This window comes from Aricia agestis, chromosome 1, assembly GCF_905147365.1.
Source record: "Aricia agestis chromosome 1, ilAriAges1.1, whole genome shotgun sequence".
In the NCBI taxonomy this organism is placed as follows: Eukaryota; Metazoa; Arthropoda; class Insecta; order Lepidoptera; family Lycaenidae; genus Aricia; species Aricia agestis.
The window spans coordinates 1,051,273-1,078,410 of NC_056406.1; the positions used below are offsets into that span (position 1 = coordinate 1,051,273).

Sequence of the window (27,138 nt, forward strand, 5' to 3'; positions counted from 1 at the left end):
AGTTACTTTTCCTTAGTTTTTATTATACGTAGTTGTAGGTACTTTAAAAAAAATCTAAAGTGCTAAAATATTTGGGTGACTGCCAACGATATGACAGTTTGCCCTAATAAGATATATTATTAGTGCAATGTTTTCACGCTAGAATGCAGCACCAGCATAGACAGTGAACAAAAAATTTGTTCGACGTTGGACAACGTTTCTGTCAATATTCTGATATGACCAAAGAAGTTCCTTGGATATGGCATGACGTGACGTGATTTTTATGCGACCAGTGGCGTAACTATAGGGTGGCAAGGCCGGGGGCCCGTGGCATTTTGCCAATTGCCACGGGCCCCCGATCCAAGAGGGCCCCGGTCCAAGAGGCCGTGAGATCCGAATTTCTTTTTTACATTGATATTTAACGGTTTTATTATTAACGGGACGAGTTTTACTGATATTACCCATCAATTTGCCACGGGCCCCAGTCCCCAGATGGCATAGTTACGCCACTGTATGCGACATGCGTGTAACATGTTGGATTATTTTGTGCTAGTAGCGCCCTCTGCTCCGACCATTACATAATATTCGCTATTACAAAGATTTTTGGATAATAGTGACTAGTGTGCAGTGTGCACATTACGATACAATTTCTCTCACGTCTCAATGTAGAGCTCGGAGTAATTTGCCAGAGTACGAAGTGCGACTGAAAGTTTTATCGCTGCAGAACTTTCGGAGATAATGGACTGCGGCGTTCGGTGAAAAGGATACAGAAGTTTCGCGATACCGGTTCAGGATATATCGGGGTTAGACTGAAGCTCTTATCACGCTGGTGATTTACGGACAAAATTCAGAGCAGGGGTTTTCATGATGGACTGGGTCATCATCTCGCAATCATTCACTCTGAAGCGCCTGCAAACCCTCAAGAAAGAGCTAATGTGCGAAAAGCAAATTGTAGTTTTTGGATATACTACTACATCTGAGTGGATATAAAAGTTTAACGACTATGCAATGTCGACAATCAACATTTTCCGTCAGTGCAGAGGCTCTTGTTGCATCGCCGGCGAGGCATTAACTAATTAGTAATTTCTAATGATATAACAACCCCGTCAACGTCTTTACCAATTCTCTATGTCTGCTAGCTATCGAACCTCCGAAAACCGAAGCCATCACTTGGCAGACAGCAAATTTATGTTACGTAATCGCAAATCGATAATGACCAAAATAATATGATATCTGGTTGTTGGGCCGGTCGTCATGGCGACCGCGGATGTTGCAGCGGCCGCCGGCCACCGCGGCAGTCGGTGTCGCGCGCTCGCCGCACGCGGGCGAGGTAGTGCTAGAGAAGAGTGGGATATGTGCATAGTGATACTAGTTCGATATAATGGGAAGACGGAGAAGAGATGTCGGTGCGTATATTAAAAAAAAAGTGAAATCTGAAAAATTATGATTTTGATTTAGGTTTTTTTTTTGGTAAAGCTGAAACTAGGGAGGAAGAATATTTTGCACCTCTTCAAGACCTGCACAGTTATTTAACGAAGTTTTTCCAAATATTTCTGATTTAAGCTGTCCGTATTCAATACATTTTTATTTCGAAATCTCGAGGAATTTATTAGGTTTTTTTACTTCTTTTGCGCATTCGTCCAATGACTCGTTAAGAAGTGGTTACCGCCTTTTTATTATGTTTTATCATCAATCATTTTCCTGGGTCGTCGACTTTAGGCAATACAATTTAACTTTTTTTTTTACTTTTGAGAATTACTTGTCAGATAAGGGCTTACTATGAGGCCTAACAAAGTATTTAAATCTTCGTATTAGTTTACATTTTATTTTCTATCATAGAGATTCATAATAACATACAAAATGACTATAAGTGATTTATAAAAATAAATTACAGTTTATATATTTTAAAGCTTTAGTGATACCATTATATCGTAAAATATATTGTATTAAAGTGCTAAAAAATAATAATGTATCATCCACAAAATGGGGTCAAAAATAAAAATACAGCCGCTCTCGTAGAGATACTGGTTAGTTTGATTGAGAACTTTGATTTAATGAAGCCATAATTAAGTCTTTGAGGGCGGCCGATAATTTTTTAAACAGGTAGAAGCACTCTTTGCGCTAAGTATATTACTCTTATTATAAAACCACTAACACTAAAACCACATATTATATTCCTGTGAAGCATTGCGAAGAAAAATATTCTTGTGACGACACACTGCAACGACTTATTATACTGTGACGTCACAACGCAGCATTCGGCAACTTATTTTTCTGTGACGTCACAATGCAACTACTGATTTTCCTGTGAGTACTGTGACGTAGTAAGAAAGTGTGACATAACAATGCGATATCCGACTTTTTGTGACGTCACATCGCGTTATATTCCTTGTATTTGTGACGTCACATGTCACGACTCCAAAACTCATTTCTCTGTGACGACGACTCTTTCTGTAACGTACTGACGACACGATGAAAAGACGAAAATTCAAGTGCAGGGAACAGACCGACCTCGGTAGCCGGCGCGGCGCTCGCGGATAGACGCACGTATAATCAGTGAAAGTGTCTACGAATGTCAAGGTCACATGAGATTCGCAATGGGACAATGACTTATCTACGAGAATAAGAAACCATAATAGAATATCATACTAGCCGAAACAGTTTTATCAAAAAAAAAATGACCCAAAAATATTAAAATAGCTCTGTCGCGTATAGGCAATACAAGGAAAGTTGAAAATATCCGAATTGCGGTTGTTTCTCGCGTAGCGCCAGGCCGCCAGCGTAGAGCCCGAAGTTTTCATTGTTATTTGTAGGCTTTGTTTTGGTATTGTAGGCTTCACTATAAAATATGTTTGCAGTTTAAATTTTATTACTATTTTTACACTAAGGAAAAATGTAAATTTATTCATTTTTATAAATAAAACCGGTTTTGTGCGAGATTATTGTAATTTTGGATGTGCAAGGTGAGCTACAAATGTGTGGGACGATACGATGCAAATCTTATAAATATTATAATGTTTATTTACGCTAGCATCTTCTTGGCGTGGAATTCATTTTCGTCGTCTTTTTTAGACTATCCAAATTAGTTCATTAGATTATGCATGCATAGTTAACAGACAAACAGATAGATTTTGAAACTAATATCACGTTTAAATTTTAAACAATGCAAGTTTCTATTTGTGTTGATTGAATGAAAAAGGCGCATGGCATTACTGATTCATTTCGTATAAGTGGTCATTGGTCAATATAACACATGTATGCTAAATCAATAGACAAATAGACAATGACTATAATATTAGTTGTATCGGTAAGGGACATGTAGAGCGAAGGGTGGCTGGACAGTAAAACCATTCGGGCACGAACCGCTCATGAATATGGTAATCCACGTACTGCAGATATCTGTCATCAGTCGTGACTCGTGCTGTCTATTGATATGTGTCTGGTGTCTGATCTGTGTTGAATGTGAGGTTAAATAAATGGGGCTAAAATTTATTAAGTTTTGAAGGCATGGTTAAAGTAAAAGTTTTGTCCCTAATATTTATTTACCCGATGAGGCTTAAGCCTGCAATCGGTGAACTTTTGTTTTTATTTATAAATATACAGACCCCTTTCAAATTTTGCTGGATTAGGTGGACCCCCCCCCCATATATTTTGCTACAATACTAATCTTAAAAATAGCAAGTTTCATAAAACTTGCTATTTTTAAGGTAACAGCCGCTCAACTTCAACCCCCGCATACGATCGTGCCCCCCCTTTTTTTGTCTGGCCCTACGTAGACCCCCGTCGCGTCTCGCGTGGACCCCTGGGGTGCACCTGAACCACTTTTAGAACAACTGTTCTACATTATATATAAGCCAACTTATTCTAACGGTAAAATGAACGAAAGTCTAGACTACGTGAAAAGTTAAGGAATATCCGCTGCGTCGTGCAGTTCGGTGAAGTATTTATAAGTAGGGGATCGATAGTGGTGCTCCGTGTTGCACCGTGCACGCCGCCGTCGCCGCCAAGGCCGGCCGTTGCATAACGTCTCGTTACGTATTCCCGGATTCCGGGTTCCGGGTAATGGCGGACTCGGCCGCCGAAATATCTCTTCGTTAGCTAAGAGTGTCATTTGCTACATAATAGGTGTAATTTACCAAATATGTCGACTTCAGTGAACTTGTAGCCTAAGTTTTTAAAATTTTTACAATGTATAATTAATACTTTTTATTACAAACCTTTTACGATTTGTGATTTATCGGGTAGTATATACTGATATATACTTATTCTATAATTAACACACTTCAAAACTAAGAATCTCGATCAATTTGACTTTACAATTTAAAATAAAAATAAACCCTTATTGAGAGATCAAAATAATTTATTTATCCATTGGTTACGATGCCGATCATACAGATAACAGAACTAGTAACGCCCTCTATTCGAATGAAAATTTAATTCGTGTTTTGTTTGATTCAACAGGAAACGATGCGGTGTGCACGTCGAAGTGCGGCCACGGCGCGCACTGCGTCGCGGTGGCGGGCGGGGGCGGGGCGTGTGCGTGCGCGGGCCCGTGGGGCGGGGCCGCCTGCAACCACTACGTCGGCCACGAGCACCCCTGCTCCGCCGCCTGTGAATCGCCCGCTATATGCGTGTGGAAACCTACAGGTGGGCTATCCGGCTGTGTTATAAAGAAGTTTGTTAAGAGCTTCCGTTTTATGGTACTATCGAACATATTGATTCATTAGCAAAGAGCGTACCACCGTTATTTAGACGGTACGTGTTAAATTAGTGTTAATCGTGATAGGTTGTGCTTGACGTAGTACAACCAATATGCGTAGGTCTGTCAATACTCAATTGCTTATGAGTTATGATTCAATTTCTCTGAAGGTACCACCACATTAAACGTTTTAACATCATTTCCTGTAACTACACAATGTTTAATTATTCCTGCTTACCTAAGCACATACAATAATTATAAACAGCCACATTACTTACGAGGGCTGCTATTTATGTATCCGGAACTGGCCACTTACAAGAACAATATTTAAAAAGTAATTACAACATTTGAAAATAGAACTCTTTGGTTGAAGAATACATTTTGTTTCATGTGACTGTCAATTATTTTTCCATTGTGGCGTCATTTTGAAAATTGCGTGTCTTCATTTGCCATGGATTTAACGCGTGAACATTTTCGTGCAATGATTTACTACGATTTTCGGCGTGGGCTAAATCAACAACAGTGCTTTATTCAACTCACCGCAACTTTTGGAGATGAAGCACCATCAAAAACCACTGTTTATCACTGGTACAGTGAGTTTAATCGTGGGCGGTCTATGCTCACGGATGAAAATAAAGAAGGTCGCCCAAAAACAGCTGTTGTCCCACAAAATATAGATGCTGTGCGGGAACTAATAATGCGTGATCGTCATGTTACATATCGCGAGATAGAGGCGTCCTTAGGCATAAGTATGACGAGCATACATAAGATATTACACGAACATTTGGCTGTAAAAAAATATGTTCGCGTTGGACCAACAAAAGTTACTAGTGCAAAAAGTACTTTGAAGCAAATGGTCGCCTGTTTTTTTGGAATTAATGGACATGTGGCTATAGTGCCATTAGAGAATCGTAAAACGGTTAATTCTGAATGGTATACGACCATTTGTTTACCAGAAGTCTTTGAAGAAATAAGAAAGGACAACCGACAACGCAGAATCATATTACATCACGACAATGCTAGCTGTCACACCTCAGCTGAAACAACTCAGTTTTTGGAGGGTCAAAAGATCGAATTGACTGGTCATCCGCCGTCCAGCCCTGATTTGGCACCTAACGATTTCTTTTTATTTCCATACGCGAAGAACAAATTACGTGGTCAACGTTTTTCGAGCCGCGAAGAGGCTGTTGATGCGTTCAAAATGCACGTTTTGGAGATACCTCAATCAGAATGGAAAAAGTGCTATGAAAATTGGTTCCAGCGTATGCAAAAGTGTGTCGATCATCGCGGCGAATATTTTGAAAAGCAATAAAACCATATTAAATGATATATGTTTGTTTCTTTTTTTAATTCCGGATACATAAATAGCAGCCCTCGTATGTTACAAAATAATATGTGAGTGCTCCCAAAACTTCTGATAACTTTTTTATTATTCCACGTCTTAACATTCTATCATCGCCTTTCTATTAGATTTTCTAATAATATTTTTTTTTTTCAGATAACCCACTGGAACCCGGCACGCCGTACTGCGCGTGTCCGGTGGGCGGGGCGTGCGCGGTGGAGAGCGCGGGCGCGGCGGAGGTGGGGGCGGGCGCGTGGGGGGCGGGGCTAGTCGCGCTGCTGGCGCTGCTCGCCGCCCTGCTCGGCCTTATGTGCATCGTGCACCGACGTAGACGGTGTGTATACTTTGCGTTCTTAGGGCCAAGTGCTAATACTTGCGCGGGCGCACGCTCGCGTGTGTATAAATGAAAGATAGTATGGGCAACGCAGACGCGGGCGACGGAGCGCGGAAGTTGCCCATACTATTTTAATGATTATTAATGATTCCTTTTGGCTATTACTTTCCTTTTTATTTTCTTTTATTTTTTTGATGCGCAGGGGAAACCCATCATGGGTGCCCCGGGTTGGGGATGTGCATATGTTAGCTGAAGCACCCCGGGAGTATGTGGGACTATTACCCACTAAAACCACCTGCGGTTTGCCTTCAGCCGTATATGGGGGGATGTCCTGGATCTGTCTAACACAGGACTCCCTCCACTGGCTATTACGATCCTGTCTGTAAAATGTCAACATATCTTGTGCCGCATTGACGTAGCATTTGAGCTGCTCTCAGGTTCTAAAAAAAATGTTAACAGGAACGCGTTCGGTCACGCGCGGCTGTCGGACAACGTGGAGATAAACAACCCCATGTACCTCGCCGGCGAGGACGAGCCCGAGACCAGACAAGTGAGTATAAACAACTTCAATGTAATAAAACAAATCTACAGTCGAACATAGAACCTCCTCATTTTTTTAAGAGTCGGTTAAAGAGTAAACAAAAACCGTTTGATCAGCTAATTAATAATTTCATTAAAATATAAAGCATTTGTCACGTGTGTCACAATGATCTACATACTGTATATTTTTGCAGAGCAATGAATTAGTTTTTTGTATGTCTATGTTGGAATCTAGTTCAAACATATTTTTGCTGTCTTAACAATAAACATAAGTGAATTAGTAAATAAACAATGACTTAATAATTAATATTAGAAAAATAGATAATAAATTGGCAACAATTGTTTCAGAACGGCGGCAACCATTTCGCCAACCCCGTGTACGAGAGCATGTACGCGCCGCAGCAGACCAACCCTGTTGAGGTCAGTGCAAATATTTCGCTTGCCGTAGGTTGATCAAGAAACGAAAAAAGTCTTCTTAAAAATTATATCGTTTTATAATAAAAACTGAATTCGAAACAGCGGATCGAGATACTTACACACTTCTTACAAAATGTATATGTCGCAGCCAACTGGTTTAAATAGCCGTTCAATCAAACAGCTAGCCCTTTGACTGAACAACGCCATTCAGTCACACGGCTATAAGTCGTTTCGCCGACTCGTTGACCGCAACGTTCAACACTACAACTAGATGACGCTTGGCCAACTGGTTAAAAGGTAAATTAACTATGGTGACCATTAGCTTAGTGTTATTATTACACAAGCGTAAAGATAACAAGCAGATTAATTGTATTCTAACTAATTTTGAACACAATTGCAATAAATTACCTTGGTGATGCATTTCATAATCCCGTAATTTCTCCTCGAATATTAGTTTAATAAATTTTGATTCACTCGTATGTGCTCACACAATTTCCCTCTCTTTAATAATACTTGTAACGTATATTTACGAAAAATATCTTAATACAACCACAAAACACCAGTAAGTTGACGCCATATTGTAAACAAAACGCACCTAGCGCCGCGGTGATGAGCGCTGAACTAATTCAATCAAACGGCGGCTTTTGAATCACCTGTAGTGTTGAACGTTTTGAGCGACTTAAATATTCAATTAAAAAGCTAGACGTTTGATTGAACGGCTATTTAAACCAGTTGGCTGCGACATATATTCTGTGCCTCGTTATATTGATTAATAATAAGCAAATATGTAAAAGATATCTTTCGATACAGGAGCATGCGACGTTACTGGAAGAGAACGCGGGCGAGGCGCCGCCGGAGCGCGCGGCGCTGCTCTGAGGCGAGCAGTCTCCGGCGCACTAGCGCGTGGAGACCCGCCCCCGGCGCGCGTACGCGCACGCACCCCGTGCGTACGCGCGCGCCAGCTACGTGTAAACGTACGTGTGAACGTTGTGTGAACTGAAAGTGTTATTCTCATGGACATGGCGATCTTACTGGAATATCTATCATAAAATCACATTGCTGTGATTTAAGAGTTAGTTCAATTGAAATATATAACTCACTAGCACAGTCGATACTATCATAATATTATGTTTAGAGCGAGGGTATGGTAAAGGATGGTGGTGATCAGGCAGCTACAATGCTGTCCCGCCCGCGATCGCGCGGGGATAGTCAGATCTATTTTCATTTAGTTTATAAGCTAATATAAGTTTAATGTAATCTCAATATCTGTCTCGCCTTTCCTATACAATCCAAAATGATAAATTCATTTTTAGTTGTATAGTAGAGGTTGTGTAGAAATTAGTTTTATTTATATGTGACATCTTTCATCTCGCTCGTTCCTCAGTTGAGTGAGCGGGACGGCACCTATTATTCTATAAGCCCCGACATAATACCCCATAGCGTCTAGCGCGTTTGTGATAACTTGAGCCCCCAAGCACGGCCTAGGACTGATCAGTTTTAACCCTATCGATGGATCCTAGCATATCTGTGTACATATCTCATCTCAAAAACTATATTTAATGTTAATTTTAACAAATATTTAAAGTAAAAGGTAAATTTGGAAATTTCCAAGTTCTCTCTTGGAAGTTTTGTTGAGTTTGGAAGAGGAAGAAGTTTTACCTAATAGACTATTTTGGCTGTTCTCTAGCATGACAAATATATTTATATAAACTTGCGTGCAAAAAAATCGACCCACCTCTCTCCTTATGATTCAAACGGTAATAACTCAAGAAATATAATTAGTATTAAATAAATGTTGGTATCGTTTTAAAGGTAGTATATTAAGGATTTAATTAATGCTATAGTTATTGTAACTGTAAATTGTTTACTAATTCTACAGCCTTAAAACAAAAACCGGTCAGTTTGGCATAACATTTCAGTAGCCGATTAATGACATCTTTCTTGTAAAAAACACTAACAAATTGATTTCAATAGCTCGTAGTGCCACCCATTACCCTAATTTAGGTTTCCATCCGGGTTTTCCTTGACCTTATCAAAGTTATGATGAACTCCTGAGCGATACCATGCCAATCTCCTTGTACAGCCACCTGGAGGTCCTGAAGGGTATCTGCGGCAAGAGTCCGGGCCCTGACCCTCCTTTTGAGTTCTCCCTATAGGTGCTCAATAGGATTAAGGTTAGGACTCCTTGCTGGCCAGTCCAAACCCGAAATGTCGACGTCGGAGAGATATTGACGAACTTTCGCAGCAACGTGCGGTCGAGCATTGTTCTACATCAATATGAAACCTTCATCAACAAAACCAGCACATGGCACCGCATGTTGTCCTAGTACGCACTGAATGTATCGATAGGTACTCAAAGTGCCAAGGCGTGGCCCGGTTACGAACTCAAGATTGGTTTATGCATCAAAAGAAATTTCGCCCCATACAGTCCCCGAACACCTACCAAATGGAAGCCTTTCGTCAATGCACGCCTGCGCAAATCATTCTCCTTATCAACGGTATGCTTTTCTGCGACCATCGTTACCATAAAGACTGATTTAGCTTTCATCAGAAAGGAGCACGACCCGCCATTGCTCCAATGAAAAATCAACATGAGAACGTGCGAAACTAAGCAGCGCTTGACTGTGTGCTGGGGCTAATTTTGGACCGTTAGCGAGTTTTTGTGAAGTCAAACAGCTGCCTGCAAGTCTTCGTCGTACAGTCTACTCAATTACTGTAACTCATCCGACTTTGGCCGTCGTTGCACTTGAACTGAAATGAGATGTCGATTCCGCAAGGACGTTGACACCTTAAAACGGTCATCACGTTCAAATGTAGCCCAATGTCTTCCTGAACATGGTCGCATGGTAAAGTTTAGAGTCTCTAGAATACTTCGGTATACTCTTGTAACCGAAGTTCGACTTAAATTAAGACTTCTAGCCACAACTCGTTGTCTAAATTCAGCTCTTAGCAAAGCCCTTGCTTGAGGGGCTTTATTTGGAGTAATATCCATTTCGCCTCAAAGAAATTACGTTTAAAATGAAGTTAAATGAACAATAAATCAATAAAACTCGAGACAAAACAAAAACAATAAGATTTGACCGATTTTTCATACGGAACAAAACCGTTCAATTAATGATAAAGAAACTGAGTGATGGGGGTGCTTAGTGATTTGTGTCGTTTGTAGTCAAGCATGTTGGAAATGAAAATGTAGAGTAAGCGTACACATTCCCTATCATATTAACTCGCATTATTAATAAAAAGAAATAATAAATAACTATAACTTTTTAAGATATAGCGACTTGAATAGAAATGCGCGGGGTGGTCGATTTTTTTGCACGCAAGTGTATTTTCAATGCGTCTAAGAACCAAAATATAAGTACAATATTATACTCAATTTAAAGTTTTAATATAATTTTATCACGTTGACTCACAATAAAATCTCAAAATTCAATTGAATTACATATATTTTTTATTTTTATATTGTTTTAATATTGTAGATATTTAATTGTACAAGTAGATGATAGACATCCACACATGACATACATAATACATTGTATACAAGGTTCGAAACTTGAAATCAAAGTACGAATTTATTTATTGTACCTAATATTGATAATGTACAGTACAACTACCGCTTATGAATAAAATAGCCACTTGTCTAAAAAAGGCAGCCACATGAATTAGCACAAGTGGGGAATATATTTTTGAGGCCCGTTACGCCTTTAAAAAATCTTTTCGTTTCACATGAAGAGATTCCCGATCATTGCTAAGGTAGTTGTACTGTACTAGAATATACTGTGACTGGTTCACGAATCACGATATTTTGAATATGAACTTTACCTACTATTTTCTCAACACTTAGACATTTGGTATATGATTGTGATGAATTTATAGACATAAAGTGTGTAGCTACTAGCTGTACGATCGCTGACAATCGCGGAGTACTACTTATGACTCTTACTGCTATAGAAATTAGGTCGATACGTGGTAAACCGCGTTTGTCAGCGGTCGTACAATTCTAGATAAGTTGAAATGACTCCTCAATTTAGTTTCCACTTTAGATTGTAATTCTCGGAGGGCCGAGTGTAAGTTATTGTCACTTCTCACTGTGAAAACCTTTTTTGTAGGGCATAAAACAGTTGTTAAAATAATATTAATTTTCGTTAAGATCCTCACAGTGACAAAAACTTAAACTCAGCTCACAGTTGACAATAGACTCGATTACTGGACTGTAGTTTTTGTATGTGAAAAGCACAAGTATTAGGTTTTAATTTTATTAAAAAATCGCATAAAATCTTAAAATGTTATCTTATCATTGAAATCCTTAAGCCAAGAAATGTTTCTTTATTCGTATGATGATTGATGAGATTTAAATACTGGCAAGCACACTTTTAATATAATAAATGACTCATTATATACGAAAAATAAGTAAGAAAAATCTCATTCTTTTAACATATCTTTTGATTTAACTTGATATTTTGCAATATTAATTTTAATGTAGCGTATAATATGCAAGTGCAACAAATTGTAACAATAATCGTGCCATATCGAGTAATTACGTTTCGGTTGGCGTCCGTGTAACGCGTATATTGTAATTAGTATTATTTCCCCGGCCAGTGCAATTTGGCAGCTAATAAACTTATCAGTATGAACGGCGTTGTTTTATTTTTCTCGGCGTTGTTACGTACAAAAATGCACACACGGCGCCGACGCGGTGGCAGAGCGGCGGTTCCGCTGTCGCTGCGGCGTTTGTTTAACAGCCTAACAGGATAAACATTGTGAAATGACAGGATGCGGGCAACTTGCACGCGGACTAGATCCGCACGCGGGCGATGACACGCATGCCATGAAAAGTGCCCTAAGGGTCAATTCAGACCGCAACGCGACGAGCCAAACGCGGCGCGGGATAAAGTATGGATTTGACCGATTTCAATTGCGTGAGACGTCGTGCGAAACTGTCAAAACCATATCAATTTTGAAATGCATCTACGCGTTGCGTTGCGGTCTGAATCAACCTTAAGGCTGTTTACACACACGCCGCGGCGGCGGCGGTGCCGCTCCATTACTCATCCTTGTGTTTCTATTTGCCTTGTGTAAACACGTTCTCAGCGGCGCCGTGTGTAAACACGCTAAGCCCAATAGCGCACTAGCGGCTAGGCCGCAGCGGCCAGGTCGCAACGGCCATCGAAAGTATATGGCGTGGCCGCTTACGCGATCAGGCGTGTGGTCTGTGGGACTATGGCGGTTTCATACTAAGGGACCTATCTCGATGGCCGCCGCGGCCTAGCCGCTAGTGCGCGCCCGGCCTAAAGGTGAACACAGATCTATCTACACCACAAGCGCCGCAGACACCCTTAAGGTTTAGTCTCATGCTGAACGTCGGCGCCGACACCGAAATGAATAAAACATCAGCGCAGACCGCTACACCTTATTAAAAAAAAACCACAGCCGAATATATAACCTCCTCGTTTTTGGAAGTCGGTTAAAAACGCTAGAATTTCATACATCTCGGGCCATCAGCGCCGACTGTCAGTGTGAGACTAATCAGCCTTGCTGTGCGTTGGCATGGACCTTCAAATAACTGATGTGACACCGAGAACCGTACATTATTCTAATATAAAACTATCCCATGTCCCTTCCCGGGACTCCAAAGTGACATAATATAAAATATGATCATAAACGGTTTAGCGGTTAAGTATGTATACAGTGCGGTTTGTATTAAAATTCAGAAAAATGTATTTTATACATTTATTAAAATTTTAAGCAACCTCAGTTTGGTATAAGGAAATATCAAGTTTGAAATTTTACAATATATTTTATAATACATATTATTTATTAACTATAAAGATCAGGGACTAAATACAGTGATGCAATAATTACTCATAAAATTTACAAAAATATTTTATGAGCGAAATTTTAAAATCATTATACATTATTATTCTATTGTATAAAATTCATATTGAAGCTTCAGATCAGTCGAACCTACACCTATGTGACAACTCAAGATAGAACTTGTATACTTTGTTCCAATTCTATGTGATCCTACTGCCTACAGGCTACAGAACGAAATAGGCAGCTATTTATTGTGTCCACTCACAACACAGCGCTCAATTCCACACATAGCGACTTAAACATTGAACTTTATACATATTACAATACAAGATACACGTTAACTAGCGCAATTGATAATAAATAAAAACAGAAATGATATAAAGTTACACTAGACAGCGTGTTATGTATATAGACTATAGTAAATAATGTTCAATCGCTAAAACATAATTTGGCAGCGCCGCGTTGCATCTTAATTCTTACATCATAGGCGTTTGCTTAGGGTCAATTCAGACCCCAACGCGACGCGTAGATGCATTTCTAAAGTACTGAATTGACATGAGACGTCTCGCAAATCCATACAAATTTATTTTTATATTAAAAATTTAGAAATGCATCTACGCGTCGCGTTGCGGTCTGAATTGACCCTAAGCAGACGCCTATGCAATTAATTAGATCTGTAAAAAGCATAAAGTTAATATACCTAACGGAATAGGTTAGATGAACATTTTTTTTTGTTTCAGTTGTATCTATGGGGACCCCTAAATTTTTTTATATTTTTTCCATTTTTGTATCAAAATATTAAAGCGGTTCACAGACTACATCTACTTATCAAGTTTCAATAGTATAGCTCTTATAGTTTCGGAGAAAAGTAGCTGTGACATACGAACGGACAGACAAACAGACATGACGAATCTATAAGGGTTCCTTTTTTGCCATTTGTCTACGAAACCCTAAAAAGCAAATAGGCAATGTGCAAAAACAAACTACAACTAATTAAACTTACATCTAGAAAAATTACAAAACATTTATACTACATAATACATACGAATATAGTATTTATTATTAAGTACCGGCACAAAATTGGTTGGGATTGCATTTTAGATCAATATCCGCTTCGTTCCTCGCATCCGTAAATATATTTCTTCAAAATGCTTGCTGCATATGCATGAATTTTTCTTCGGAGTCCAGTTTGGACGGTTAATTATTTTAAGCCATGAATTTCTGGTATCCAGGTCAGCAGAAGTCTGAATAATAGGCCAAGTGTGAGTCGGACTCGCGCATGAAGGGTGACCGCTTTCAACCGGGCATTTTCTAAAACCCGGCACGACACGACACGACATGTCATGAACTCATGACACGATACGACACGACAGATTACGTCACGTCACGTCACGTCACGTCACATTAGGACACGACACGACACGACTTCACTAGACCCTATTAAAATAACTATTCCCCTATCTTGGAGGAGCAGCCATATTGGATGTATAATAAGTAATGACATTACATCTGTGGAAATTTCAGAAGTCTATTACGACGACCGGATCAGACAGATTGTCAAACAGATGAAAAAAGAGGTATACAACCTCAATTCTCAAATCACGCTTCTCTTTCTACCACGTAGTGTTACTGATAGTGACATCTTGCTTGCTCAGGCCTTTGTTTCTCTATTCCGTTAGGTATATTAACTTTAGGGCAAAAAGACAAAAAGACACCAATTTGATACATTTCTAGTCTGCAGATTACATTGAATAGGAACGTAATATTACACAGTTGACAGTCCGTTCAGTTAATTTTCCTCTACAAGGACCTTGCAACCACACTTAAGTCACCATTGAAAACTCAAAAAATTAAAAATACAGCTCTCAACAGACCTTGACTTTTAATTATTTAGGTTGGGTTGCACCAACTAACTTTAACTATAACCGTAACTTTAACTACAATGGAAAATGTCAAATCTTTAGTTAAAGTTAAAAATGGACGCCATCAAGACGCCATATTTAACCATAACCATAGAGCTCGACAAGGTTTTAAATGCGCGTGGCAAAAAAAGAACTAACGCTGTCATCATACAAAAAACGCTATTTTTGACAGTTCTCCTTTACCAGCAGCGCAACCACCCACGTTCATTTATAACCTTGTTGGACCAGCTATCATCTGTCAATTTCTCCGGTCAAAGTTAAATTTGCCTTAACTATAACCATAACTTTAACTAACCAGGCCTCTGGTGCAACCCAACCTTAAGCATAGCGACTGCAATATATCCTCTGTTGCGTTGTTCTCGCTCAAATAAGAATAACACTGATCAGCCTACAGTTATAGTTATACGAGCCATCGGCTCTGGTTTTATGTATAGGCAGTATAGGCTGCCCGTAAGCCAGGAGGCCATAGACAGCGTCCTAGGATGGCGGCAGAGTTCGTATATATTTTTTATGAGTATAGTAAAAATATAAATCCGGCCCTGCAAGCCATAACGACGGAAAGTTGTCCTCTGCCGTCGCGTGATCTAGTAGAAGTCGTCGTCGTCCCGGGCGCTCTTGGCGGAGTTCTTGACCTGGTCCTGCGCCAGGTACAGCTCGGCCACCTGCCGCGCCGACGTCGCCTGCTCCGCGCTCTTGTCCTCGCGCACGCGCACGAACCTGATATTACATTGTTGTCAATACGCACAACTCACAAGTCTCCAAATGGAAATTCTGAATTCATTGCCATCTCGGTTTTTATAACAACCTGTGGAAACAACGATTTAGCAACTATTGTTTGCTAATAGCTCGGGCGAGGCACGTCTTGACTGAACGAGGATTTACCTCACGAGGCAGCCTCGCAAGGCAGCTCGCACAATCAGTACGCGGCTAATGGTGCATTTTATTTAATTGTAGGCACTGTCTCAATTAAGGGATTAAAGAAAGTGTAAGAGTAGTGACAAATACTCGGCCCTCAGAACCTAGTAACTGGAGTTGTTACCTGGGGAACCGCAGGCTGATGCCCTTGTCGGGATCGACGAGGCCGATGGCGGCGTGATGCGCCGGCGACAGGGACAGGTCCGCGCACCGCACCTCCCACACCGCCGCCGCCGAGAACCACGCGTCCGGCGCGTGGCTGTTGTCGTATCTGCACACACAATGTTGATTAATGTGTTCAAAGTCTTGTATTATAATTATAAAGGATCGGTTTCGGCAGCAGCTTCAAGTGTTTCCAGGAGCATGTGACGGGATTTGGGTTACAAAGTTTTGGAAAACCGTGCTGCTTCAAAAAAAAAAATCGCGTTTTCCCAAGCATCTTTAAAATGTATATTTAAATATAAACTACTTACTTCATTAATGAAGTATGCAAGCACATCAGATGCAATTAAAGTTTAAAAATTTGTTAAACATAAATTAATTTTTTTGTTGTGTTTGTTCTTACAAAATTTTTAAACTTTATTTTTTCGTGAGGAGATCGAAAAAGAGTATGTGAAGACATAATTTTTGTCGATCTCATCACGAAAAAATCTCACTAAGCAGTAAGCACACTTTCTTTTAGTGCGATCCTCGTACTGCTTTCGCCTCATTCAGGTTTATATTGTATTCCACCTATACTAATATTATAAAGCGGAAGAGTTTGTTTGTTTGTTTGTTTGAATGCGCTAATTTCAAGAACTGCAGGTCCGTTTTGAAAATTTCTTTCAGTGTTAGATATGCTATATTTTATTACGCTAAGGGCCTGTTTCACTACTTTCTGATAAAGTGGCTAATAAGCTATTCACAACTTTTTTGACAGATTCTCCATACTTGATCTGTCAAGTTAATTGGTGGATAGCCTTATCAGGAAGTGGTCAAACAGGCCCTAAGACTAATAGGAGCGAAGAAATAGAGGAAAATGTCGAAAAAAACGGGAGAAATTATTTGAAAGGGCTTATCTCACCAACTAAGACAGATAAGAAGTAGACCACGTGAACGATCATTCCACAAAAAATAGCCATTTTTTGTGGACTAATTTGTCTGTGAAATATCTAATTTACGGGCGAAGCCGCGCGGAACGTCTAATGTATTTATATTTAATTTCGTTATTTTTGTTGTATTCTATGTCGTACACACCTGTAGTAGTTCTTAGGCTCATCAATAATATGCTGGTCGAGCGTCGCGCTGAGCGTCTTGAGATCGTCGTCGGTGAAGCCGGTGCCGATCTTGCAGAGGGACTGGTACTGCTCCGTGTCGGGGTCGTAGCAGGCGAGCAGGAAGCCGCCATACGCGCCAGAGCGCCGCCCGCGCCCGTGGTACGCGCCGATCACCACGCAGTCCAACGTGTCGCCCACGCCGTCCAGGTAGTCTTTCTTCAGCTGATGAAAAAAGGGTTGTCTGTAAGGTCGATTAACAGACAGTAGTTTGACGTGAGAACTACGAACTGAGCCGATCGCTCGGAGCCGATCATGCCTCTCTGTCGTTCGTGCCGCGCTCTCGCTTACGGGACAATGACGTCATCTTTTTCGTGCCTGCAGCCCGTACTATTGAGTGTAAACAGATATTACAGTTACACATTTTTTTTTATTTTATGAAATAAGGGGGCAAACGAGCAAACGGGTCACCTGATGGTAAGCAACTTCCGTCGCCCATGGGCACTCGCAGCATCAGAAGAGCTGCAGGTGCGTTGCCGGCCTTTTAAGAGGGAATAGGGTAATAGGGGAGGGTAGGGAAGGGAAGGGAATAGGGGAGGGTAGGGAAGGGAAGGGAATAGGATAGGGGATTGGGCCTCCGGTAAAGTCACTCACTCGGCGAAACACAGCGCAAGCGCTGTTTCACGCTGGTTTTCTGTGAGAACGTGGTATTTCACCGGTCGAGCCGGCCCATTCGTGCCGAAGCATGGCTCTCCCACGTATAAATTATTTAATATTGTTTTTTCCTTATAAAAAATATATAAAATATTATTTTTTCCTGGTTCAAACAAAAATTGCCAGACAAGGATGAAACGTTATTATTTAATTTATAATAGTATAACCCAGCTACGTTAAGTTCATTTTTTTTTTGCTGAGATACATTATGTTGCTTCTAAGAAAATAATTTATAATACTTTCATTCAGGAATAGGAATATTATACATATTTATAATTAATGTAGATTACCTAAATCAGTACTGTGAAAATATTAAAACCAATCATTGCACTAGGTTCTGAAGATAAAAGGAACAGCGTCCTCGTGTATGACAAAAAAAAATTACGCGTGGCTTGCACAATAACTAATCCGGCCACTAAAAAGGTGGTTCATATTATATACGAACCTTGAGCCAGTTCCTCGACCGTCGTGCGATGTCGTACCCCGCCTTGGCTCCGTCCAGCGCCTTCACCATGAGCCCCTCGCAGGAGCCGCGCACCGCCGCCGCCAGCAGCGCCGACACCTCCTCCGCGTCACTACAGTCCGCGCCACTAGCGAACTGCCACTCGCCTGTACGTAAGTGTTCAAATTAAATTTGGTCAAAGTATCAGCAGACTATAGTACCTGAAATCTACTTAATTATGCGCCATCAATGCAGCTTCGGTCCTTGGACGATTCGGTCACATGGACTAATGCCTCTGTCTCGAAATCAGCGGGCAGCGGGGCGGGAGCGCTGGCGGTCTAGCCTAGTCTAGTAAGCTACGCGCCGCTGCTTTCGAGGTCAGTACCATATAAATCTACACATTGGAACACGCCGCTCCCGCGCCACCTTCCATTCCGCCCCACTGCCCGCTGATTTCAAGACTGAAGCATAATAGACAATTTTGGGTCATTCAAACCACAATTATTTCTCATGAAATGTCAAACCTCCGTTTAAACATTTTGTTCGAAGTATATGAAAATTAGGCAGAAAGAGAAGGCAACGCGGACTGGACTCAACCAGACACGAAGTTGCTTTTATATTACTTAGTGGGCATTAAATAGCATTATCGGGTACCACGGGTTTACCTTCGACCTCGTTGAAGTTCTCTCTCAGCAGGCGGCGTCGCTCCCGCAGCGGCTCGCGGACCAGCGGGCGCCCATTCAGGTACAGCAGGTCGAACACAAACACACACACCTACATGAATTGAAATAAATGCAAATGGATTTAAGGTCACAGTACACATATCAACTCGGAAAGGGACCGGCACCGTATCGCCTCGAGCCGTACAATATTGTTTGTATGAAACTCCGTAGCGGAACCGTAACGTAATCGTCTCGCCTCGGAAGGGGACAGCGGTTGGCGAGCCGTAAGCGAGGCGGTTGCCTAGCCGAGCTGAGTTGACGTACAGGCGCTACTGATACGCTTTGCATACGTTAGGTTGACGCCTGGTTGACGGCGAGTCGAAAGGCGATACGGTGACGATCCCTTTCCGAGTTGATATGTGTGCTGCGACCTTTATGGAAACGGTCTTTTAACAAAAACAAAAACTTCTGAAACTAATTGTCATGTCATCAAAACGAGTCTATGACTTTGGAGTTGTGTCAAAACACAAATACAGACACATATTATTCTGTTTTCGTGGTTTATAATAAAAAAACACGCAATATATTCTGATGAGTAATTTACCTGCACTGTGATCGTCGAAGAGTCTGCATCCTTGCGCTTACGCGTCGACAGGATCTACAAACAAACCAGCTATAATTATATTTCTTATTTATTTCTATTGTATATCCAGTTTCTCTTATTTTGATCATTTAGAACAAAAAGCTGCAACTCTGCCAAATTATTGTATTCCTTTGCCAAGTTAAAAACATACATGTATTTAAATTTGTAGCATAGCTGCATCTGTATCATCATCTTCCGCCTATCTATTTCTCAATAAGCGCCAACCATCCCGTTCTAAGGTAGCCAATTGACATTCGCGGCCGGCCACCTGTTTCAAAATGTCAGTTTATTGAGCCGCAGGGCGTTTTACACCTAGGCATTTCTATGTCTGCAGCTCTTCTGATGCTGCGAGTGTCCATGGGCGACGGAAGTTGCTTTCCATCAGGTGACCCGTTTGCTCGTTTACCCCCTTATTTCATTTAAAAAAAACTTGCATAGAACGAAAGTTTTACAAACAAAAAGTTCTATGGAAGTCAAGTGTGGCGTCTCGTCGTATCGTGTCGCACTAATGCGGTTTCACCTTAAAACGTATGTGAGGTGTACCTGGAAGGGCAGTATCTGCTTGGCCTGGGTGTCGTAGGCCACGGCCTCGCAGTCCAGCACGCAGCTCCACACGCCCTCCTTGAGTAGGTTTGGCAGACGCGACAGCACGTCCGGGTACTTGCTGCAATATATACCATGGTGCTGGTTTATATTGATGCAGTATTAGTCATTACTACATGATATTTAGCTCTGTACCTATTTCAATTATGGTCTATGGATGCTGGACACTAGACTGGATTTAATAAGTTTACATTACAGTTTTGTCTCATGCTACCATAGAAATATGGATAAGGCTTAGAAGTTGAGTAGGCAAACCTCAAGCCGCCAATAAAATTGGCCGTCCGCTAATGTCTGACAGATACGTAGAAAACCGAACATCTTCCCGACAGTTAACAGGATATAATACTCACGTGGTGTTATTCTCCTGGTTGCGGGAGAAGATGGCGGCGGCGGCGAGGTCGGCCCCGCCCCCCGCGCCCTCCGCGCCGGGCACGTGCAGCTGCGCGCGCTCCCCGTCGTACTTCCACTCGCACGTAAACTCCTGACCCTCGAACCTGCACCATGTTCAAGTTATAAGACTGTTAGAGACTAGAGTACCAAGTCTAGTAAATTATGCAGCGTCTTGTCTGGTAAGATTTTTTAAATAGACTGATGTAAAATATCAAAATGCGTTTAATGTGATATGATATGAGAATATTGTTACTGTTATAGATAGGTAACGAGGATGTCAGAAATGCCAAGACATACACGGCAGGTACACGACAGTAAAAATAACGGCTTAAACTAAAAAGAACTTACCTGTCGAACAGTTCATTCACGCCTCTCGCGGGGTGCGCCAGCATGGGTTTGAGCGGCACGCCCGGCGTGAGGCGACAGTGTTCCGGCAGCGCTCGCACGCCGTGCGCCAGCAGCGCTGCCACGATTTGATCGTAGTTGGGGCACTCGCAGTACGTCGTCTTGATGATGAGGGCCAGCTCGTCTACTTGCGCCTAAAGAAAAGAAATTCATAAACCAAACCAAAAACGACAGAGTGATAGTTGACAATAACGAATACTAGAAAAATTAAGACGTCGGAAATATAACTTCGATTTTATTCGCTTTTAGATGCACACATCAACGCTCGTAGCGTGTACGCGGTGTACCTTACTTACGCAATTTGCATTGCTCGTGCAACAATATGCTTGTCGCACGTACTCAGAACGAACATGAAAACACAAGTGAGCCGAAATTCACACTCGTACACTTACATCTGTGTACAGTCGTTTTCTAGAGATTTTCTCCACTCAACTCAACCTCAATTCTGAAATTTTTCAACAAAAGAGGTTTGAGATTGAGTCGAATGGAGGGAATCTGGGGGAAACGTCTAATGATACGGGAGTTAGCCTCACACACACACACAGACCTTGAAATCATCGGGATGCATATCAGCGCCGGCGTCCATCTCCCCCGCGCCGTCGCCGGCGGGCGGGGTGCGCGCGCACGCCAGCGCCAGCGCCTGCAGCAGCGACTGCTCTGCCAGACCCACACGCAGCTTGCCCTCCAGAGACCTGGGAACACACAGTATAAATATCTTCATACTAGACCGCCCGAATTATCGAATAACTTCAGAGAGCATAAGTATGCAACATCAAGTCGAACGCGCTTTAAACTTCTCTCTTTTGGTTGGGCTCCGGGTATGGTGCTCGCCGCACTGACCGGCACAACGGAGCGGCGTTGCCAGACGGCCAGTATTTGAGTACGTGCGACTAGACGTATGCGAATTATATAGCTTTACCGCGGCAGCCCCCGAGTGCCACACGTGTTTTTTTTTTGTATAATTATTTTGTTATTTTCATTAATAGAAAGTAACTATCGTGAATGTTACCTTATAAGATACCGCGCCTCGGAGTGCCTGCACGCCACATATAAGGTTTGTATTTTTGATATCTTCTTGTTGACTGATGCTTGCCCTGCAAAATTATTACACACGATCCAATAGCACAATAATAATTAATTTTAACTGAATAATAGTCCCAAGAAACGTTATTAATAATTACCACTCCTAAAGTCCAAGCAAGAGCTTTCTCTGGTACTTGGAACTCTATTTAGAGCTTTCTCTATCTGCAGTCTCTGCTGCTTAGAGCTTTCTTTATTTTCTGTGTCTCACTCTGCTAATTTTCTAATCATGTGAAAAACACATTCAATACCTACCAGTACAAGCAGCAATCTCTTTCAGCGCTTTAAACACCTTCCTCGTAGTCAGCGGCGGTGCGGGGAACATGACTCGCTGCGTGGAGCGCGCCGCCTCCGCCGCGCGACCCAGGTCGCCGCAGCGCTGCGCCGCCGCCCGCACCTGGGCCAGCGTGCGACCCGTACTCTGACCCACTGCTTTCATGAGATATGTCTCCGCTATGCCTGGGGAGATAAAGAGAGGGAGATGGAATAGATAAGAAAGTGAAAGCATATATTTTTTAAAGTAGCACTAAAGGTATGTGCAAGGTATGAAAATATGGGCGTATTTTTGGGCCTTTTAATATTCATATAGTTAAGAAACCTAAACTTTATGACAGTTTTGACTACAACTAAATATGAATTATGAATAATCACATTAATTATATTGTAATTAGTAATTGCCTCATTAGCTAACAGACTATTGCAACTTGGAGATAAAAAGACCAGCATTATCAAAACATAACTTACCTAGTTCCAGATTATGGTAAGCGGGAGCCAGCTGATTGAGGCACAGGTATATACTCGGCAGCAAGTCCTCCGGAGTCAGAGCGATGACGGACCTCAAGTAATTGCTGAGTATCTCCACCATCTTCAGCCGGGCCGACGTGGCTTCAATATGCTCCAGGGTCTTGGCCAAAGCCAGGTACGGTATCTCCTGGCCCTTAGACCATGATGCATCATTTATTGGATGGTACTTTGCTTTCGCCGGATTGTAATCCTCCTCTGAAATAAATGTTTTGTCATTATCTTAAATCTGAAGCACATTTTACTGTCGGGCCTGTTTCACAATTATTATACTAATAAGTAAAATATCTAGTCTATAAACCTACAGAGGCAAAACATTAATATTTTAGTTTATTCAACACAAGTTCTTATTAGAACATATTTTATAAAATGGCCTTTAAGTAACTTTCTACAAACTAGAATACGTATGTAAGTAGTACGTACCTTTGACTTTCTCTTTTGGACCCTCTTGCTTACTATTTTCTTTATTGTCACTATTTTCTTTTTTAACATTGCTTTTAGTATTCTCCTTTTTGACATTAAGTTTACTACTCGGGGTCTTTTTCTTGGGTTCCTTATTCTGAGTCTTTGGTGTTTTTGGAGACAGCTTTTCTACTTTGATTTCTTTGATCAAAGATTTTTTACTCTCTGTAGTTTCAGTTTTTGGTGTCTTTGGAGATTTAGGAGGAGTATCTTCTTCTAACTTTATTTTCACATCTTTATTGTTTGGTGTGTGTTCTTCAGATTCACTTTCAGAACTTTCAATTCTTTGCCGTTTAGACTTTTTCTTCTGAAATATTAACAAAGATAAATTTTGAAACTAAAGCAGCAGACTTAGTATCATTTGTCATCAGACTAAGTATCAATTGTGTTTATCTTATGTTCGAAAACTGATTCTAACGAGGAAAATAAAGCACTCAAGAATGCATTAGAATAATTTCGATTCAAATCATAGTCTAAAAATATATTTACAATTAAACATTGCGAGTTGGACTCGCGCACGAAGGGTTCTGTACCAGTATAAAGAATAAAAGTAGGCAAAAATTGTGTTTCTTGTATGGGAGTAAAATTTTATTGATTATTAAAGTGCATATATAATTAAGGATTTGGTGAAAATTTTAAGTGCCTAGCTGTTATTGATTACGAGCGAAAAAACCTAAAAAAATCACAGAGCCTTAAATATTAATTTTAGTATTTGTTGCTATAGCGGCAACAGAAATACACAATCTGTGAAAATTTCAGAAGTCTAGCTATAGTGGCTCTTGAGTTACAGCCTGGAGGCAGACAGACGGACAGACATTGAAGTCTTAGTAAAAGGGTCCCGTTTTTACCCTTTGGGTACGGAACCCTAAAAAGCTAAGAAAATAGCTTAAAATATGCCATCCGCCGTGGAAGAGGTGCACATCAACTATGACTGTAGCAGTAAGTATGACAGATTTGAAGATAAATCGGATATGTTATGAATATATAAATGGCTATTACCACACCTAATTTTTATAGTATTTTAACTTTCTTTGTAAACTTTTTAAAATCTAATGAATCAATTTTACGCCACTTTTTAAACATCACCAATAATACCCATTTATTATTACTATCGTTAAGTGTTAGGGAAGGTAAAATAGGGAAGTGGCAATGCTGAGTTTTTACGTACTTTATGAAAAATCTCGTAATATCCGCCATTTTTCGACAGTTCACATTTGAACCTCAAAGGAAGTGTTTTTGTGACACAAATGTTAGTACATATTACTGTTTCACATAAAACTATCAATGCATCATTGCATCATTGCATCATGTGAGTAGTCAAAAGGGCCATGTTTGGGACTAGGATACAAACCACATTGTGTATTATTTACAGAGATAAGTTTGATTTTGTCAACACTACAACAAACAAACAAACAAATATACTTTATTGTGCACATATTGATAACATTACAAATACAAATAGGTACAATATAATTAATTGAACAGCACACAAAGGCGGTAGCATAGATATTAAAATTTGCTACTATTTTAGTATGTACAGTAGCATAGTCACTTTTTCTTGTAGTAGAAGTATCTACGCTACCAATGCAAGTTATAGTTCAGTGCCAAATCAGCAAAAATTGGGGGCCTCACCCTTATACTCAGTTTAGTACATTTGGAAATATATACATTTTTTTATGAAGTGGTGTTTGATTTACTATCTAATTAATTAGTCCAATATTGGCAGTTAAGGAATAAATAAATCACATCTGTAATTTCTTACCTTTTCTGATGAAACTGGTGTCACTATTCCATTTTGTTTTGGTAAATCTTTTTCACTGCTATTTGATCTTGATCTTTTTATTCCCTAAATATGATTATTTGTTAATAGCATTACTTCAAAAATAAATAAATAAATGTTTGTAAATAATGGATATAATATTCATTTATAATAATGAGCCATTACCTCCCTTCTATAGGAGGGAGGTTATATTTATTCAGTGTCTCTCTAGATCCTAAACTGTTAAGCGAACTTACGCTGTATGCATATAAAAATTTACCTTAACGTTACCATTGCCAAGCCCGTCGTTTGATTTGTTTTGTGATTCCTGAAACACAAACTTACTTTATAGTATTTTCATACCCATAAGTTCATTTTTTCAGCAGTTAAAATTACAAACACGTACATCACTATTTTTATCAACCTCCTCTTCAGAAGTTCCCTTTTTCGGTGTTATTTTAAAGAAAGATTTAATACTTTTTTGAGACATGCTTCTGGTTAACAAGTTATTAGTTTGATTTTTATTACAGTTTAGCGTTTGATATCTTAAAGTATTGCACACATTATGTTTTACAAAAGTAGTATTTCTAGACAGTATAATTATATTTCGCCATAAATTCATAAATAAATTATTTATCTAACTTTGATTCCAATTTTGCAGAAAGTTGTTGACAAATTTTGACACTTTTTATGAAACTGTCAAATTTGTGTTTTGGCGCGAAATATAAGTGACATTGATTTTTTTAACACCATACGTTGTATCGATTAGACCGTAGGTACGTTGTATAGGACTTAAGGTGCCCATACACGGGACAATTTGTCGTTTCGATCGATCGTCAAGAAAATCGTCCAATCGATCTTTTGAACGTAAAATCGTTTGCGGTATTGCTAGTTGCTACACACGTACAATTTGTCGTTCGATTTTAACATCGAGGAGATAAATCGTTACGATAATGGAGAATGTTACCTAATTTTGATTATTAGCAGTCCACATTCTCTGTCAAAAATAAAGAATATTAGTGAAAGAATTACTTGGATACGTTAATTAGTTTCCGATTTATAAGCAAAACAAGTTGTAACTATACGACGCGGGCGCCCGGTAACGGTATGACGTCATAGCACAATTCCGCCGCGCGGGCCCCATACAATAAACGTGATTTTCACCAAAGCCTTAATTATATGTGTACTTTAATAATTAATAATAATATTATAATAAAATAAAAAATTAAGGGTGGCTCCCATACAAAAATCACAATTTTTGGCCTATTTTGCTCTATAACGGTATGTGTATTCATGAGCGAGTCCGATTAGTAAAAAAATACAAATAAATAATCGGCCAAGTGCGAGTCGGACTAGCGCACGAAGAGTTCAAAAATCCACCGGAATACCACCACAGTGATTTTTGAAAAACTTTCCAAGAGTTCAAAAATCCAAGGAATACCACCACAGTGATTTTTGAATGGGACGCCCCCATAAATTTTTATTTTATTTTAATATTATTATTAAATATTAAAGTACACATATAATAGTGTCATACATATAGTAGTTATTAAATATTAAAGTACACGTATAATAGTGTAATAATATAGTAGTGTGAAGTTACACGGCAACCAGGCGACCGCGTCGTACGGTTACAACTACTTGTTTTGCTTATAAATCGGATGGCTTGCAACAATGGAAAGCAACTTCCGTCGCCCATGGACACTCGCAGCATCAGAAGAGCTGCAGGTGCGTTGCCGGCCTTTTGAGAGGGAACAGGGTAACAGGGGAGGGTAAGGATGGGATGGGAAGGGAATAGGGGAGGGTAGGAAAGGGAACAGGGTAGCGGATTGGGCCTCCGGTAAACTCACTCATTCGACGAAACAGCGCAAGCGCTGTTTCATGCCGGTTTTCTGTGAGAACGTGGTATTTCTCCGGTCAAGCCGGCCCAGTGTGCCGAAGCATGGGTCTCCCACGTCTATA

At 40.4% G+C, this 27,138-nt stretch overlaps 2 protein-coding genes across 2 annotated transcripts; one reads left to right on the forward strand and one right to left on the reverse strand.

Moving 5' to 3' along the window:
- The first annotated feature begins 1,289 nt into the window (after positions 1-1,289).
- LOC121728012 lies at positions 1,290-9,013 on the forward strand. The gene is made up of 6 exons (XM_042116106.1): positions 1,290-1,385; positions 4,441-4,626; positions 6,177-6,354; positions 6,814-6,904; positions 7,243-7,314; positions 8,122-9,013. Exons 1-6 carry the CDS (start codon positions 1,361-1,363, stop codon positions 8,185-8,187), a joined length of 618 nt encoding a protein of 205 aa, XP_041972040.1. The 5' UTR covers positions 1,290-1,360; the 3' UTR covers positions 8,188-9,013.
- Positions 9,014-15,350: 6,337 nt separating this feature from the next.
- On the reverse strand, positions 15,351-25,823 carry LOC121728006 (DNA ligase 1). Its single transcript, XM_042116099.1, has 17 exons — positions 25,583-25,823; positions 25,457-25,504; positions 25,180-25,263; positions 23,379-23,724; positions 22,899-23,153; positions 22,410-22,613; positions 22,084-22,168; positions 21,622-21,766; positions 21,018-21,208; positions 20,630-20,773; positions 20,220-20,340; positions 19,638-19,691; positions 19,037-19,145; positions 18,375-18,538; positions 17,199-17,440; positions 16,087-16,233; positions 15,351-15,764 (listed from the first exon to the last, which is right to left on the reverse strand). The coding sequence occupies exons 1-17, from the start codon at positions 25,796-25,798 to the stop codon at positions 15,632-15,634; spliced, it is 2,688 nt and encodes an 895-aa protein (XP_041972033.1). The 5' UTR covers positions 25,799-25,823; the 3' UTR covers positions 15,351-15,631.
- Positions 25,824-27,138: the final 1,315 nt, after the last annotated feature.

Excerpts from the sequence above, each read along its gene's own strand:
- LOC121728006 (XM_042116099.1), bottom strand. The coding sequence starts at position 25,798 with ATGAATTTATGGCGAAATATAATTATACTGTCTAGAAATACTACTTTT. Across the intron at positions 21,767-22,083 it reads GAGGCGCGGTATCTTATAAG|GTCTCTGGAGGGCAAGCTGC; the intron begins GTAACATTCACG and ends GTGTGTTCCCAG. Across the intron at positions 20,774-21,017 it reads GTGAATGAACTGTTCGACAG|GTTCGAGGGTCAGGAGTTTA; the intron begins GTAAGTTCTTTT and ends AACATGGTGCAG.
- LOC121728012 (XM_042116106.1), top strand. The coding sequence starts at position 1,361 with ATGGGAAGACGGAGAAGAGATGTCG. Across the intron at positions 1,386-4,440 it reads AAGACGGAGAAGAGATGTCG|GAAACGATGCGGTGTGCACG; the intron begins GTGCGTATATTA and ends TTGATTCAACAG. Across the intron at positions 7,315-8,121 it reads AGCAGACCAACCCTGTTGAG|GAGCATGCGACGTTACTGGA; the intron begins GTCAGTGCAAAT and ends CTTTCGATACAG.